The 16,083-nt window shown below is 37.8% G+C and overlaps 1 protein-coding gene across 1 annotated transcript; it reads left to right on the top strand.

Annotated features, from left to right (window-relative positions):
* The first annotated feature begins 772 nt into the window (after positions 1 to 772).
* Positions 773 to 11,024, top strand: tmem51b (transmembrane protein 51b). Its single transcript, XM_030730061.1, has 3 exons — positions 773 to 1,036; positions 5,939 to 6,371; positions 9,686 to 11,024. Exons 2-3 carry the CDS (start codon positions 5,953 to 5,955, stop codon positions 10,113 to 10,115), a joined length of 849 nt encoding a protein of 282 aa, XP_030585921.1. The 5' UTR covers positions 773 to 1,036; positions 5,939 to 5,952; the 3' UTR covers positions 10,116 to 11,024.
* The last annotated feature ends 5,059 nt before the right edge of the window (positions 11,025 to 16,083 follow it).

Here is a 16,083-nt window from a genome sequence, read left to right as displayed (position 1 = left end):
AGAGCGAGATCTGAAAGGCCCTCAGGAGGGACTGACATTTTTATGGTCCCCAAAACTAAATTAAATAACAGCCTCACAACAATGAGTCAGTGATACTGAAGGTACTGAACCAGTTATGAGAAAAAAAAAAAATTCTCAACCGCAGCAGTACCATGCAAAAGAAAAGTAGCACAACAATGATACTGTACATGCATTTTAGTCACTGTAGTAGTTTATTTATATTTAAATAATATTTTAAAAAAATATTAGTCAGTTAACCAGTCAATAAACGTACAGATAATAAATTAATCAGCAACTAATAAATCAGGATTTGCATCTTTTCTCTTTCTTACATGAGAATAAACTGGATATTTTTGCATTTTGCAGAATATTAAAAAAAATAATTTTCATATACTCCTATACACAGTCACAGAGGGGTACACATAATTAGATTTTTAAAAATGTAGTTAGTTAGTTGGTTTGTTTGTTAGTTTTTCAAATCTGTGTACCCCTCCCCGGCGCGGTGGTTACCACTATTGCCTCACATGAAGAAGGTTCAGAGTTCAAATCCACCATCCGGCTGGGTCCCCCTGCATGGACCCTGCATATCCCCCCGCGCCAGCGTGGACTCTCTCAGCTACCTTGCCCCCCCCCCAGTCCAAAGACATGCAGATTCATAATGTATTTATTTCAATTAATCTGTTTCTGAGCCTGCCCATGTTCAAACAATTTGTCCCCAGTGGAGGTTTACCTGAGCGGCGCTAGGACCAAGAGCACACGGACGCACTTTACAACCAGCAGAGGGGAGGCTTCACTACGCCTGGAACTTGTACAAAGTTCCTGTTAACTCTGTTTTTATCTGCAGCGGTGAGCATAGTGATGATCAATCCGTTTGTGATTTAAAAACGTAAAAAAAAAAAAAAAAAAGTTCCGTTAAGGCAGTCTTGGGTTGTTGCGTTTTCTCCCTCTTACCCCTGTGATCTTCCTGAAAACACCTGCGTGAGTCAGGTAACTCACCGATGAAGAGGGAAGTCCATGACCACTGAGCGCTGAAAAGGTAAGGCCTACACCTTAGATCTAGAAGACTTACGTTCCTAGATACTGTGACCATTATTGATTTATTGGCCACACCACGTGAGTTGTTAATCCTTCTGCGTTGTTATGTGGGGTTCAATACAATCTGACCTTGTTTTGGACACGTTTAGATCACAGAGTAATTCATGTGAATGGGCAGGGCCACCTTCTCCCCTTCCTAATTTACAATGAAGGTAATAGCAGCGTTTTTTTTATTTACTTTGACAACAGTAAGGTCCGACTGGCAGATCAGTTCGTGTTACCCACAAGAAGGACCAGTTAGGCAGATCTTTATTACGGATGAGCAGCGTTTTAATACTGGAAATTTGCTAATGTTGCACGGGACACACCCATGCATGCAGCAGGCCCGCAACGTAAAGAAAAGGGAAATATTTACGTTTTCATGTACAAAGAGCCACCATGAATGACACAGAGGGTCAGCATGTAGACTTCTGTTATTGTCACCTTCCTTGGCCTTGATCATGGGTTTGTAACTGAAGAGGAAACAGCATTTATTCATTTATTCAGTCATTCTTGCAAATCAAGACATGCGTATCAAAAAAGAGAGGCACCATTTCTTGTTCAAATTCAGTCACCGAGCATCTTGTAAGGCAGACAACATTAACTTACAGTAGTGTGTGTGTCTATATATATATAAAGAAATAATTTATAATGTAGATTGTAATGTAAATTATTTTTAATGTAGATGTCCATTAAATAAGCATCAGTGGCGGGGTTCAGAGTGTCATGCTGTGAAACAGGATGTGTTAGGGCTGATGTCTGAAATCAGCATAAAGAAGTTAAAACAATTCTTCACAAAAACACAGACCAATGTATGAAAAACTGGCTGTACAGTACAATAAGCTGTATTTTGCTGTTATACATTATCTATCCCTGTTTTGTTTTTTGTTTTAATAGGTTAGCATTCTCCACTTACTCTGTTGTTGGCAAATATACAGGACACAGAAACAACTGCCAAAGAGGACTACTGACATCTAAGGCAAGACTAAATTAATAAACAGTATTAAAAATGATATAAACAGTAATGAAATAATTTGGATTGGACTATTAATAATTAAGCTAGCTTCTGTAATAATTTTTAAAAAATCACATCGAAAAACTATTACTACTTAAAGCTATAAAAATCTATTAAATTAATAAGGTAAGCATAAGGAATTAAAGTAAACTTTGATATTTAATAAGTTATTAGACTAAATAAGTAAGACTAAATTTAATCTTATACAAGCAAAACAATATTCAGACATTTTATTTTCTTTATTAATGTTTTTTGGAAATGTAAAATTTTAATGTGGACAAAAGGTCCACATTTTGTTACAATGACAAATGCATTTTGTCAAATGCAAAAAGTCAAGTCACTGTTAATCCCCATCACCTCAGCCAAATGTCCTAAAGTGTACACTCATACAGTGTACACTTGTGCCTACTTGTGCATGATTTTTGGGAGTCATAGATTTAATTGTCGGGCTGATATCCATAACTTTAGATTAATGGCATTTATAACAACCCATAAGTGAACATTTAAAAAATAAAGAAGAGATGGGAGAAATGAACTTCAACCATGTTATGAGTGTACAGTGTTGTATAGATTGCTTAGTGTCCATCAGAGGGCACTCTGCAACTTCCCTGTTGGCAACATGAGTTTGGAGTGCCACAAACACTATAAGCACCTGATTATGTAATTCAGTAAATAAATAACTACAAACAACACATTAGGGAAATGTGTTTGTTTTGTGTGTCTGAGGGGGGGCGGGGTGCTGATATATCAGGATAAAATATTTTTAAATCCGTATTGGCATACTAATCCCTACTGGTATCGGTATCAGCATCCGCCTTACAAATCCTATATCAGTGAGGCTCTAAAATGAATACTTTTGTTTTCAGGTATTAAGACCTTAACTAGAACATGCTCCTACTACAACGTTGTTTGTTCTTGGCTTTTAGTCAGTTGCTGGGTGGTTACTAGACTGTACAATGAAGTCATATCATGCATAATGAAGTTTTAAATTCAGTGTCATTGTCATAAAATGCAAATGTACTTTTTCTAAGGTGTTACAGGTACTTAAAAACTACAAATGGGTCATTTTAGCCAGTTGATAGGTGGTTGCTAGGCAACATGATGAAGTATCTGATATAGATAAGAGCCTCTCAATTGTTTACCGTGTAGGAGGAGTTTGTGGGCAAACAAACGAGCAGATTTTGTGTATTATAGTAAGATGTAAAAGAGTGAGAAGTGCTGCAGAAATTATTTTGTCTGTAGACCTCACTCATTCCCTGTGTACAAGAAAGGCATTCAAGATTAAAATGTAAGTGTAAGCTTTTGAGTAAATAATACCTGGTCAGAGGTTACATTAGCAGGATTTATTCCTTAAAGTGTGTTGGTCTTTATTCATTTTATAGATCAAAGGCTTAATTCCTGTCTATAGAATAACAAATTTCAGATAATTCAGTTATAAGAAAGTTTATTAGCATTCTGTGCTAAAGCAAAATTAAATAAGAATGAAATTTAACAGAGTTTCAGTTGCTTAGTTGACATAATGAGATTAAAAAAAAATGATTTAAGTCAATTCTGGCATCTTAAAAAATAGCAACTTACAGTGTGTACATAAAAGTTCAGTACCTAAGTGGCGCTGTATTCAGGAGGGAGCCTCATTTAAACCCCGAAGCTCAGAGGTGCAGTCATGTGAAAAAGAAAGTTCACGCTCTTTCAGTTCTAAGTTTTTACATATCAAGACGTAGTTTAAAAAAAAAATCAGGTTTGATGTATTTAAATTTAACCCTTTCATATTTAATTTATAAATATTATGCTAAAATGCAGAAGCAGTGTGTGGAAAAACAAAGTAAACCCCACAATTCAGTAGATTGTAGAACCACCTTTATCAACAGTAACTTGAAGTAAACATTTTCTCTTTGAATTTATCAGTCTGTCATGTCATTGTGGAGGAATTTTGGCATGCTCTTCTTCATAGTGTTGCTTCACTTCATTGAGGTCTGCTGGTATTTGCTTATGCACACCTCTTTTAAGATCCCATTACGGGATTTCAATCAGGTTGAGGTCTGGACTTTGACTGGCCATTGCAGCACTTTGATTATTTTCTGGCTCATCCATTCTGTTGTAGCTTTGCTGCTGTGCTTGGGATCATTGTCCTGTTGCATGACCCAATTTCAGCCAAGCTTTAGTTGTTGGACAGATAGCCTTACATTTGACTCTGGAATACTTTGTTATGTAGAGGAGTTCATGGTCGACTCAATGACTGCAAGGTGTCCAGGTCCTGCAGCTGCAAAACAAGCCCCCAATTATCACCCCTCAACCACTATGCTGTATGAGGTGTTTGTGCTGATATGCTGTGTTCAGTTTTCACCAAACAGTACTGTGCATTCTGGTCACTGTGGTCTTGTCTTTTCAAAGAATATTGTTCCACAGTTCCAAAATTTTGCCATGTTGTTTTTAGAAAGAAAACACTTTCTCCTGTCACCCCTTCCAAACAAACCATACTAGTCTTCTTCTAATTGTTATGCAATAAACGTTAACATTTAACATGCTAACTGAAGCCTGTAGCACTTGAGTTTTCTGCAGTTTCTCTGAGCTTTGCACACTCTGACCTTGGAGTGGAACGTCCATTTGTGGAAAGATTGGCAGGTGTCCTGAATGTTTTTCAACTTGTGAATGATGAATGATGTACTTGAAATTGTTTGGAAATGGCCTTTGAACTCTTCTCATATTGATTGCTAAGAATGCTAGAGCCCCTTTCTTGCCCATCTGTAAATGTGTGGACTATAGTGGCTTTACAAAGAATATTTTCTTGATGTGCAACAGTACCTTTCATACCATCTCATGGACACTTGCACAACATTGCTGCTGACAGGTGTAGCACTTCAGTGGATGTTTTCTTCTATTTATTAGGAATATTTTGTGCAGATCTCATTACTTGGACATGTTTGGAAACATTTGGCTTTGGTTCATAATCATGTGCGCAGGTCTCACTTAAGTGCAGCTGTTAAAGAGGAGGCAGTCTGCAACTATGGTTCCCAAGTCAGGAGCCAAGAAAGGCATATTTCATCAGTTTTTTTGTCCTTTTTCCAAGGTATTATCTTTCCTCAGACCTCTAGGAAAAATTAACCTCTGGTTAAAGAGTAAAGTTCACAAATGTTGTTTAGCAGGGAGGTAATTTAAAGTGCATTTTATTCTGTTATTTTTAGATGTTTATCTGATGCTAATTTTATTAACCTTCTAATCTGTTTGGTTACAATTTACTGTATCTAACATAGCAAACAGTATACAGTGTCATTGTGCAGTTGCAAATTCTATGATCATTGCAGAGACCATTGTGTCTCTTCATTCTTGGTCATTTATCTCCATCCTCCCTTCTCTTAGGTTACTGTTTATCATGTTAAGACATGTAGAACTACGACTGAATTCTTTGTTTTCCCGTAACCTGTTTTTGCACCACACCTGATGTTTTAACCTGTTTTCCTGCTTTCTCTGCATCAGAAATGTACTCTCAACACCTTTTCTGTTTTCAAGAGTGTATTAACAAGTTCATGGATACAGTAAGATGACACTCACTTTGGAATTTTAACCTTTTGTCACAACAGCGTAATGGTTTCTATTTTATTGACATGGCTCTGCTCGTGTGATACGTGTGGCTCTCTCATTGATATCAACTGTATCACTGAGCTCGTTTCCAAAGGGAAGATTCTGATAACATTAGAAATTTGGTCTCAAATTGAAAAACAAGTTCACATACTGTGATCGAAATCATTTTTTACAGAGGGGGGTAAATTTCTAGAGGAGCGGTGTGGTAAAAGTGTTATGCAGACTGAAAAGCTTTTTAAGACAAACATGTTTTTGTTTTTTCTCCTGCAGGTTGTTTCGCAGGTATGTGTTCCAGTCGGGGTATATGTGGTGACAACAGCCGTTCCAACAGATCCTCCAGATCAGGGGGATCTAGTTCAGGCGCCCACTATGCCCTGTGTGCCCTTGGAGTGGGTCTCATTGCCCTGGGCATTGTCATGATCGTGTGGACTGTGATACCTGGCGAGAATTTAGGTGCCTCTACAAAACCATCGGGCAACTCTACAGGACCTCCTAATAGTAATAGTAATAATAACACAAATGCAAATGCCACAAAGATCCCAACAGTGGCAATGGTGCTTGTTGGAGTTGGGGTGGTCATGTTGCTTTTGTCCATTTGCCTTGGTATAAGGAGCAAGAAGCAAGCTCAGAATAGAAGGAATGAGCCCGTGACCACAGGAGTCCCCTTCATGACCCAGACACCAGGGGAGGAGGAGACTCAACCGTAAGTGATGACTTTTGGTTCTATTTGTATTCCCAGATTGTTTTTAGATGTTGGGATTTGGCAATGGCACAGTACAAGTTATTGATTTCCACTCTGCAACATTTGAAAATTCCTTGGAAGTAAGTAAATAAGTAAGTAAGTAAAATTTATTTATATAGCACTTATCACAGATAAAAATCACAAGGTGGAGTAGGAGCATCAACCCAAAAAGTGAACCAGGAAACAGTGAAGATGCTAACAAAAACACTACAGCAATTTTCCTTAGGATTGTTTCATTTCTGAACATATGCCATGAAAATCGTTTCATTAAAAAAAAAAAAAAATTATGTACTCATGGTTCATGGCTTAAACCCACCGCGATGTTGTGTGGTTTCTCTCCGGGTACTCTGCCTTCCTGCCACAGTCCAAAGACATCAGGTTAATTAGTGACTCTAAATGGCATAGATGTGAATAGGTGTTGCACAGGTGTCGTGTCTCTGTGTTGGCCCTATAATAGGCTGGTGACTTGTCCAGGGTGTACCCAACCCTTCCACTGGGAAAGGCTGAAACCTCCATGCAACCCTTAACTCGACAAGCGGTTAAGAAAAACAATGTATGGATATGATCACATACAAAATTCCACACACACAGTAATAAAAAATTTTTAGCCTGGTTGAAAGAAATTGGGACAATCTGTGTTTTGCTTCTGTCAATGAGCCAGTTATTGCTGACTTAAGAGCAGCACTGATTGTGTTCACACAGTTCTAAGCATCCCTGCTGATAGTCACACTTCACATTAAAATAAGTGTAGTAGCGTGACAGCCATCATCATAAAGTAAAATCCTCACCAAATTGCTGAGATATTATAAAAGACTTTTTGATTAACAAAATAGTTGACGTGGATATTATCAGTGCTCTTATTACTATTTATTATTATTAAATGGGGAGGGTTGGAGCCTATCCCAGCTGCCATAGGGCGAGAGGCAGGGTACACACTGGACAGGCTGCCAATCTGTCGCAGGGCTAACACAGAAAGACAGACAACCATTTACGCTCACATTCAGATTTAGAATCAACAATCTAATCTAACCCCACTAACATGTCTTTGGACTCCAGGAGCAAGCCGGCGTACCTGGAGAGAACCCACACAGACACGGGAAAAACATACAAACTCCACATAGAAAGGTCTAAGACTGGATTTGTATGCAGGCAGCACTGCTAACTACCACACCAATGCGCTGTCCTGTCTTTATAATAAACACCTTTAATACCAAGTGAAAATTGTGTTTTCAATGTTGAGCTTGTACCAAAGCTAAAAATCCCATAGAAGATGTGATTTTGGACATCTTAGAGTATTTGACGTTTGGGAAAAACACAGTAACTAAGCTGAGTTGCCCATTAGTTGCTCATAAACCCATAAACCCCAGTAAAATGTTGAATTCTTGTCTTAATTAATGAGCTTTAGAGCTGCTGATAGGTGGATTTCATTGCATTTGGACTGAGCCACGTTAGCTCTTCTCCTGTTTTTTAGTCTTAGTCATACTAAGCTAAACTAAGCTAAAAGCTGCTTGCTCTAGCCACATATTTATAGTATAGATCCAGGAGTGTTATCTAGCTCTCAGCAAGAAAACAAATGTATATAGCATGTCAGTCTTCCTGTAAATGACCAGGAAGCCTGACTCTTTTTTGTTTTGTTTTGTTTTTTAAGCAGAAGTTGATAAAGTATAGTGCCATTTTATACAAACATACTAATTACAGGCTGTAGTATAGTTTCATACACAAGAAACCATGCTCACAGGAATGAGCCGCCCCTCATTCCTTTATATTTCACTAGGAAAACGTGAAATAGATGCAGCAATGCAGTATATTGTATGTATGGTAATCTAAGTATATACGTATTTGGTTTGACCACCTTTATTCTTCAACACACCCTGAACTCTGTTTCAAACTGTCTTATAATTTCTTTAAGTCATATAGTGTATATATAGTGTAGGAATAGTAACTATTCCTGAAGGCTCTTTAAGTAGCCTTCAGGAATAGTTCTCCAGGCTTCTTGAAGGTCATTCAAAGCTCTTCTTTTGATGTTGGCTGTCTTTTGTTGCCACACTGCTTCAGTAGTGTTGATGTCCAGTCCATGACTGATAGTGTTCCATTGTGTGTTTTTCTATGCAGGTATGCTTTTACTGCATTGGCAGCGTGTTTGCCGTCATTGCCATGCTAAAAAATGAAATCATTACCAATAAGATGCTTTCCAGATGGTATTGCATGGTAACAGAGCCTCCATCGTGTTTTACAGATGGCTGTAGACACTCACCTCTCTCCTGACCTCCTCTATACAAAAATTCAAATTTGGATTCCTCACTTCATAAGACCTGTTTCCACTGATTTTTTTTTTTTTTTTTTTTTTCCCCCTGTTTCCCCTTCTTTAAAAATGGCTTGTTGACAGGCACCCTTCCATTGAGACAATTTCTGGTGAGGCTTCAGTGAACAGCTGAAAGGCCATATTCATCTTTCATATTGTGTTTCAGATCTTTCCTGAAATGTGAACAAATTATATGTTTTGTGTGGCAAAGTGTCTCAAGATACTGCTAAAAATTGTCTCTTTGTTAAGTCTGTTATATATAGATATAGATCCTAACTGCATTTCAATGGCTTTGTACCTGTGTTCAGCACAATGACAACAAAGTTGAATCTAATTTAATATAAAGATAGTACTGACTTAAATGAAAGCTAAATGATTTCTAATGGCCATCAGGCAGCGACCCATCTGACTTTTAAGGGGGGGGGGGCTCTAATTGTACAGAAAATTAATAAATGACCCTTTGGTTCCCTTGAGTTAACGTCTCATTAAGGATTTTCCAAGTGAGTTTGTTTTGTGGCCCTTTACTGTTTTGGTTCATTCTTTGGGCTGCAGCAGGCAGCCAGGGCAGGCAGTTACACAAAGTAACATACACAACCTTTGCACCAAACAGCAGACATGGGCAGCAACTACCTAGTGAACATGGTAAGATATTAAGCAGGTTTAAAAAAAAAAAAAAAGTGACTTTTTTTTCAGCATGGTTTTGGTTTCCACAAACGTTACAGAAATGAAAACAATGTTGAAAGAGCATAATTATTACATCAGATGGACACAAACACAAAGGAATGGCAGTGGAGGTGTTAATTAGCAAAGGGTTGTTAACAACTTTGATTGATGTGTCAGTGTCATGTTTGAAGCTTCTTTTTGCTGTGAAAGTGGCCAAAAAAAGAGTTTGGGGTCATGTAATAATGTTTGTGTCAAGTATTTAATTTATAATGCTTTCAAAATGAGGGTCACCACTTGCATCTCTTTCCAGTGACCCAACTACGTACAATGTGCCAAGCTATGAGGAAGTTGTTGGCAGTGGCGACTACCCTGTACGTCAGAGTAACCTTCGGCAGAGCACCACTCACCTGCCATCCTACGAGGACATCATAGCTGCCGTGGAAAACGAGGGAGCAGAGCCCGCTAACAACTCTGCTGACACCCATGTTAATGATCAACCCACAGCTGCTGAGCCACCATCTGAACCCACCGGCCGTACATCCAAACCCAGCGTGCCAACCCGTAGTGCTAGCCGGGCCAGCCGTTTACTGCGGCCCCTCCGAGTTAGAAGAATCAAGTCTGACAAACTGCACCTGAAGGACTTCCGCCTCCAAATCCGCACCCCCACACAGAACCCAGTAACCATTGAGCCCATCACTCCTCCTCCGCAGTATGAAGACAAGACACCTGATTTTCAGTAGGGCAACATTCTACATCTACTTTACTTTTCTAAAGAAATAATAAAATATTCGTGGATTTAATGGATTTATCATCACATTTCTAGAAAAACCCATTTGGAAGGTTAGTATTAAATAGGTAAATGCGGCAGGAACAAACATAGGGGCCACACAAACCCACTCCTGAAATGAGAATCTTGTTCTTCATCACTAAAGCTCTGGATTGGCATATTTATGCCATTATAATTCATTAGTAGGTACGTATGAAAGGATGTGCTTTCAGAGTTAAGTCTGCTGTTTTAACAATCATGATATAACTTATGTCAAACAGAGGATAGTCTTTCAATTTTATTTATTAGCCAATTGTTAGATGTTTTTCACCTTGCAGAGACTGTTTTTGCTGCGTTTTGATTCTGGTTTGCTTTGAACTTTGGAGAATTTGAAGCTACATCTTATGATTTCAAGGGAGAAATGAAAATTTAATTATGTGTTTAGTTTTTTGTTTGTTTGTTTTTTGCTTTTTTAGATTGATAAATTAAATCAGGCCAGAGATTTATGATTTGTTAATGCTTTTGTGTGCTTTTTTTTTAATTATTATTTTTAACTCCAAGTCTTAAGGAAACTGTGTCCTTTGAGACAAATGTTAATAGAAAAAAATTTTGAATTTTGGCACAATAAAACCAAAATAAATGCTTTGGATATACTAGTCATTATTCATTGTTTGAAGTGTTGAAATCTCTTTAACTGTGTTGTAATATTTGTAAAAACTGGAGAATAAATGCGTCTTTCTATTTTGTTTAAGATCAACTTCATATTTTTGTTGGCAGTAACAGTAACAACAGTTCAGCATGTATTTATTTAATCATCATCTAATGTCAAGATCAATAAAAGCAAATAAATTTACTAAAAGTATGACATCGGTGCCGTGTTAAGATGCAGTTGTGGTAAATAAAATGATCAGTGTTTGATTTGTTCTTTTCTAAAATGTGTCAGCATGCAATATTATTTTGTACCTATTGCATCTTACATTTCATTGGTTAATATTTGGCACCCTCCAGTGTTTGAAATGGATAAATGACCAAAATGCAGTGTTCAGTCATTTTTTTGCATCTCAATGGGGTGTTTGCTGAGGACAGGTAAGAGTCAAAAATTCATGTACAATTTTAAGTAAGAGTGTGTGTGTGTGTGTGTGTGTGTGTGTGTGTGTGTGTGTTGGGGGGGCACTTAAATATATAAATGAATTAATGAATACATTTTTGAAAGGAACAGCTGGATCTGGATAGTGAGAACAATGATATGTTCTAAGTTTGTTTTTTCTAAAAACGGAGTAATTATCAAATTAGCTACTAATCCCTAATTTTATTATTTTAGTTCTGTTAAGCCATTTTATTTGTATTTATTAGCATATATTGCCATTTATTGTTGTATATAGGTCAGAAGGTTGATTCCTGCGTGTAGCTGAAAAAAAAACAAGGGCTGCCTCATACTTAACTGGACTTCTGTCAAAAATAAATTGAAATTAGGCTATTAGAGGGTTTTTTTTTTTCTTACACATTTTCAATTCTGTTGGCAATGAATATTAAAAAAATAATTTTTATTATCTTAGTTCTGTTTTTTAATTTATGCAACAAAAATATGCTGTTATTGTCATAAAAACACAAAGTTAAAGAAACAAGTCAAAAATACCCCAATGCAGAGTAGTTTTGTAGCTCCATACAGATTTAAAAAGTGCTCAAAAATGACTCTTTGATAGTAAAGTTTGCACACCCCTGGGTTAGTTAGTATTATATATTAGGAATTGTAAATTTTAATATATTGTTTTGTCAACTTTTTCACAAAACTGAAGTAACTTTTGCAACAAAAACTGACAACAATTATCTCTATAAATGGAGGGGAAGCATGAAGTGACACATACATACTGTACTTGAGTCAGTGTGCCGAAAGCTTTAATATTGAAATAGAACTTTATGTCAGCTTTTGAGGATGACATCTTTAATGATAAGACACTTATTCATGTTCAAGGCAACTGTGACTGACAATAAACATAGAAATGTGAGTGAGTATGTCTGTGTCCGCATTCATTTAGATGTGCATGGTAGATGTCTCTGTCACCAAGAACATCACCACACAGGCCAACAAAAAAAAAAACCATGGATGACCAAAGAGGTGCAATGCTCAAAGTACGAAATGACGCTTTTAAATCTGGTGACATGGTGGCACTCAGACCAACAAGAACCAGTCCGAACTGTGAAGAGTAGCAAAGCATGACCATAGTAAGAGAATACAGAATTTGTTCCACGACTGTATGAACATCAGACGAATGTAGCTGGGTATCCAAGCCATCACAGATTATAAACCTACTCCCTCACCCTGTGAGAACAATGCAACCTTTCTAAATGAGCTCAGCAAATATTTCTAGAAGGTTTGAGGCATTCAACAACACACCCGTAAAGAAAAATATCCCGTGTGCTGATGAGCAAACATTTGAAACAGCTGATGTCCAAAAGACTTTGAGAGGAGTGAACATAAAGAAAGTAGCAGGTCCTGATAACATACCAGGATGGGCGCTCAAGGAATGTAAGAACCACCACACCTTCAAGATGTCCCTGAACCAGACTGTCCTACCATCTTGTTTCAAGACTGCGGCCATCATTGCAGCAAAACATCCACAGTCACTCGTTTTAATGATTACTGCCCCATAGCACTCACCTCCATTATGATGGACCACATTGTTTCCAGACTACCTCCTGCATCCAAACCGTTCCAGTTTGTGTACTGCTCAAATCGCCCCACAGAACATGCCACCTCCTCTGTACTACATCTAAGCATGGTACATCTGGAGGACAAGAAGAAGACACTTGTGCAAAAATGCTGTTTGTTCATTTCACTCTGATGACCCACAACTGCTGTGCCAGGTCCACGACTAATTATATTGTTAAGTATGCTGATGACACAGAGGCAGTAGGCATCATCCGAGACAACGATCGGGCCTACAGACAGCAAGTGAACCAGTTGGTGGACTGGTGCAACACTAACAACTTGGCTCTGAATGTAGAAAAAACAAAAGGAGATCATTGTTGACTTCAGGAGGAGCCAGTACAGTCACATGATATTTCTCCTCAACAATACCACAGTGGAAGTGATCAGCAGCATCAAGTTCCTGTGGGTACAGATAACTCTGTCCTGGTCATTTCACACCAGAGCTAAGCAGCGCCTGCACTTTTTGTCCCAGTTGAGGAGAACTCATCTCCCCCCACCCATTCTCACCCGTTGCTATAAAGGCACTATAGAGAGCCTACTGACTTCATGCATCTCTGTGTGGTCGGGAGACTGCAGTGCCTTTTAGACTGGAAGTCCCTGCAGAGAGTGGTAAGGACAGCGGAAAAGATCACTGGGACTCACTTCCCCACATCCAGGACATTGCGCAAGAGCGCTGCCTGACCAGAGCAAACAAAATCACACGTGACCCCTCCCACCCCCACCATGCACTTCCTGCTGGCCTCTGGGAAGAGGTTCATAGCATCCGCAACAGAATAGCTAACAGCTTCTTTCCCCTAGCTATGAGGCTGCAGAACTCTTAGTAAGCCCCCCACCACTGAAGTACACATACACACACTCAAACTATGGTCAACATAAGTTTACAAAATACTAAATATTAAATCTATTGTGCAATATATGTTTCTATATATGTCTTACAGATAGATATCTATATATTTACATGTGTTTTACTTATTCAGTCCTAGTTTTATTTCTTTAATATACAGAACATTTGTTGCATTATTTTGAGTCTTGCAACGTGTTTTTGTTCTGATGTGAACTTTTTTTGGTATCTATCTATTACTTCCTGTTCAATCAGAATCACCTTTTGTTGTTTGTGGGAATCGCACACTTGCGAGAAGAGATCAGTAACTTGTTTGGAATTGGAGCGATTTCTTGGCTGATTAGTCATAAAATGTGATCTTGATTTCACTGAGGTCAGTTCTAAAAGAAGACACAATCTGACTAATAATATTCCTTTGAGTTATCGCAGGAAAGACTTCATTCCTATTGATTTGTGTATCTTAATGTGTCGGGATATATGTTTATTATATAAGTAGTAATTAAAATAAGGGAGAAAAATAGAATCAAATTAATAAATAGCCAGCTGTGCACAATCAAAGTGACTAGGTTAAATACTGGCCATGAAGTTTTGTGTGTGGATTTAAGAGCCTTCTTTGATAATCAAATCTTGTTTAAAATTTTGCTGCACATTACACACACACACACACACACACACACACACACACACACACACACACACACACACACACACACACACACACACACACACGCAATCCACTAAGTTTGCTGAGATCTTGATATGTGATTGAAGTTTAATTCAAAATGGAAAAATTCTAAAAGCAAAAAAAATGGCTCACTGTCCAAAAACGTATGTATTTAACTATATTAAACAGTGCGACTCTCACCTGGAGCAGCTGCTCAAAAAGTTAAAAAGAAAATTTGATCTGACGGGAAAACTGTCCAGTAAATCCTGCAGAGTAAGTCTGTTCTTTATTGGCCTTTTGTATTACAACCCCATTTACTGTATTTGAGGAATTTTGTAGTGAATTGTTTGTTTGCATCTGAGGAGATCTGAACAGCCTCATGATCTGATCTGCAGTGATTGGCATTAATTTGAGAAGACTTCCTTCTAGGCCTGCCAGGGTTTTCTTTGATTGCTTGGATTGTTACCAGCTTTAAGCCCCAACAGAGGAAAAATGCTAATCAAATGTCACATCACATCTTTCTGAACCTGTCCCATCTCGTTTAGAGCTTCACTCATTTCTTATATGTGTGTCAAAAGTGAGGCTAACAACCAGCTTAGCACTCCTGAGCATCCATCCCATCACCTAAAACTCATCCACCCACTCAAAATGTCTCACTGTCCAAAAACGTATGTATCTAACTGTATTAAACAGTGTAAACTGCTCTATTTTAAATAAAACAAAAAGTAAACACAAGTAAAGCATGTTGTTACAAAAGTAAGATCAGATCATCACTTAACTGTTTACTGAAACAGTGTATCTCATTGTTCTTTGTTTTTTTCATGCTAAACTGTTATAATGATTGTATTTCCTACTGAAAAAAAAGCATTAAACTATTAGCTGTTATGACTTTACAGAGACCGTTTTGGGGCATCTAAGGCTGCCTTCTGCCACAGTCACTAACACAATTTTCCCTTTTTGATGTTAACATAGTCTTAATCACTGTGATCAGTTTTCCCTATTTGTCCTGGTGGCTTGTACAGGGTCACTGTCTCTATCTGTCAGTTAGAGCAGAGCAGACAGTTAAGCGAGACTATAACATAAAGTCCAAGCTGAAAAAAAGTGTAAACGAAAAAGTGATCCTCTGTGGTAATGGCTTCTCCATAAGCCTGGAGTCAAATGTTCCAGTTAAGATGATGAGATTTGAATTGCTGGTTGTAGGGATTTCCCTACAGTATGTTTAAATAAAAGCAAAGCCTGCTCTTCTCTAGATGGTTTGGTCCAAAATGTCTCATCACAGATCGAGTCTCATAACAGGCAACGGCAAACATCTGATGGAGCTGTTAGTGCTAAAGGAGCTTCCAGTTCACTGTTTTTTCCAGCTTGCACTGAGTCTTATTACTGTGTTTAACAAATGAAAAGTGTCTCTGTTTATGTGTTAGTTTAATCAGACTGTGTTTAAGTATCAGACCACATTTTATGGGTAATCAATTCAGAAATCCTGGAAATTGCAGAAGGTCACAAACAACCAAAAAGTAACCCTTAAATTTAATTCATAATAAATATCTGTCTTTTGTTTAGTCTTTTGGAAAAGTCTTCCAGATTTAACTGGTGGAGGAAATGAATTTGTTACTTACGTAGAACTTACACCACTCTAAAAAGATTTGTGAGCTTTGGTATTGTTGTTTATTAAATTATTATACCATTAAACTGTGAAATTTGATACGCTGGCTCACTTGTTGCCTCTA

The sequence above is a fragment of the Archocentrus centrarchus genome, chromosome 5 (assembly GCF_007364275.1).
Source record: "Archocentrus centrarchus isolate MPI-CPG fArcCen1 chromosome 5, fArcCen1, whole genome shotgun sequence".
Taxonomy (NCBI): Eukaryota; Metazoa; Chordata; class Actinopteri; order Cichliformes; family Cichlidae; genus Archocentrus; species Archocentrus centrarchus.
This window is presented reverse-complemented; position numbering and strand designations above follow the sequence as displayed.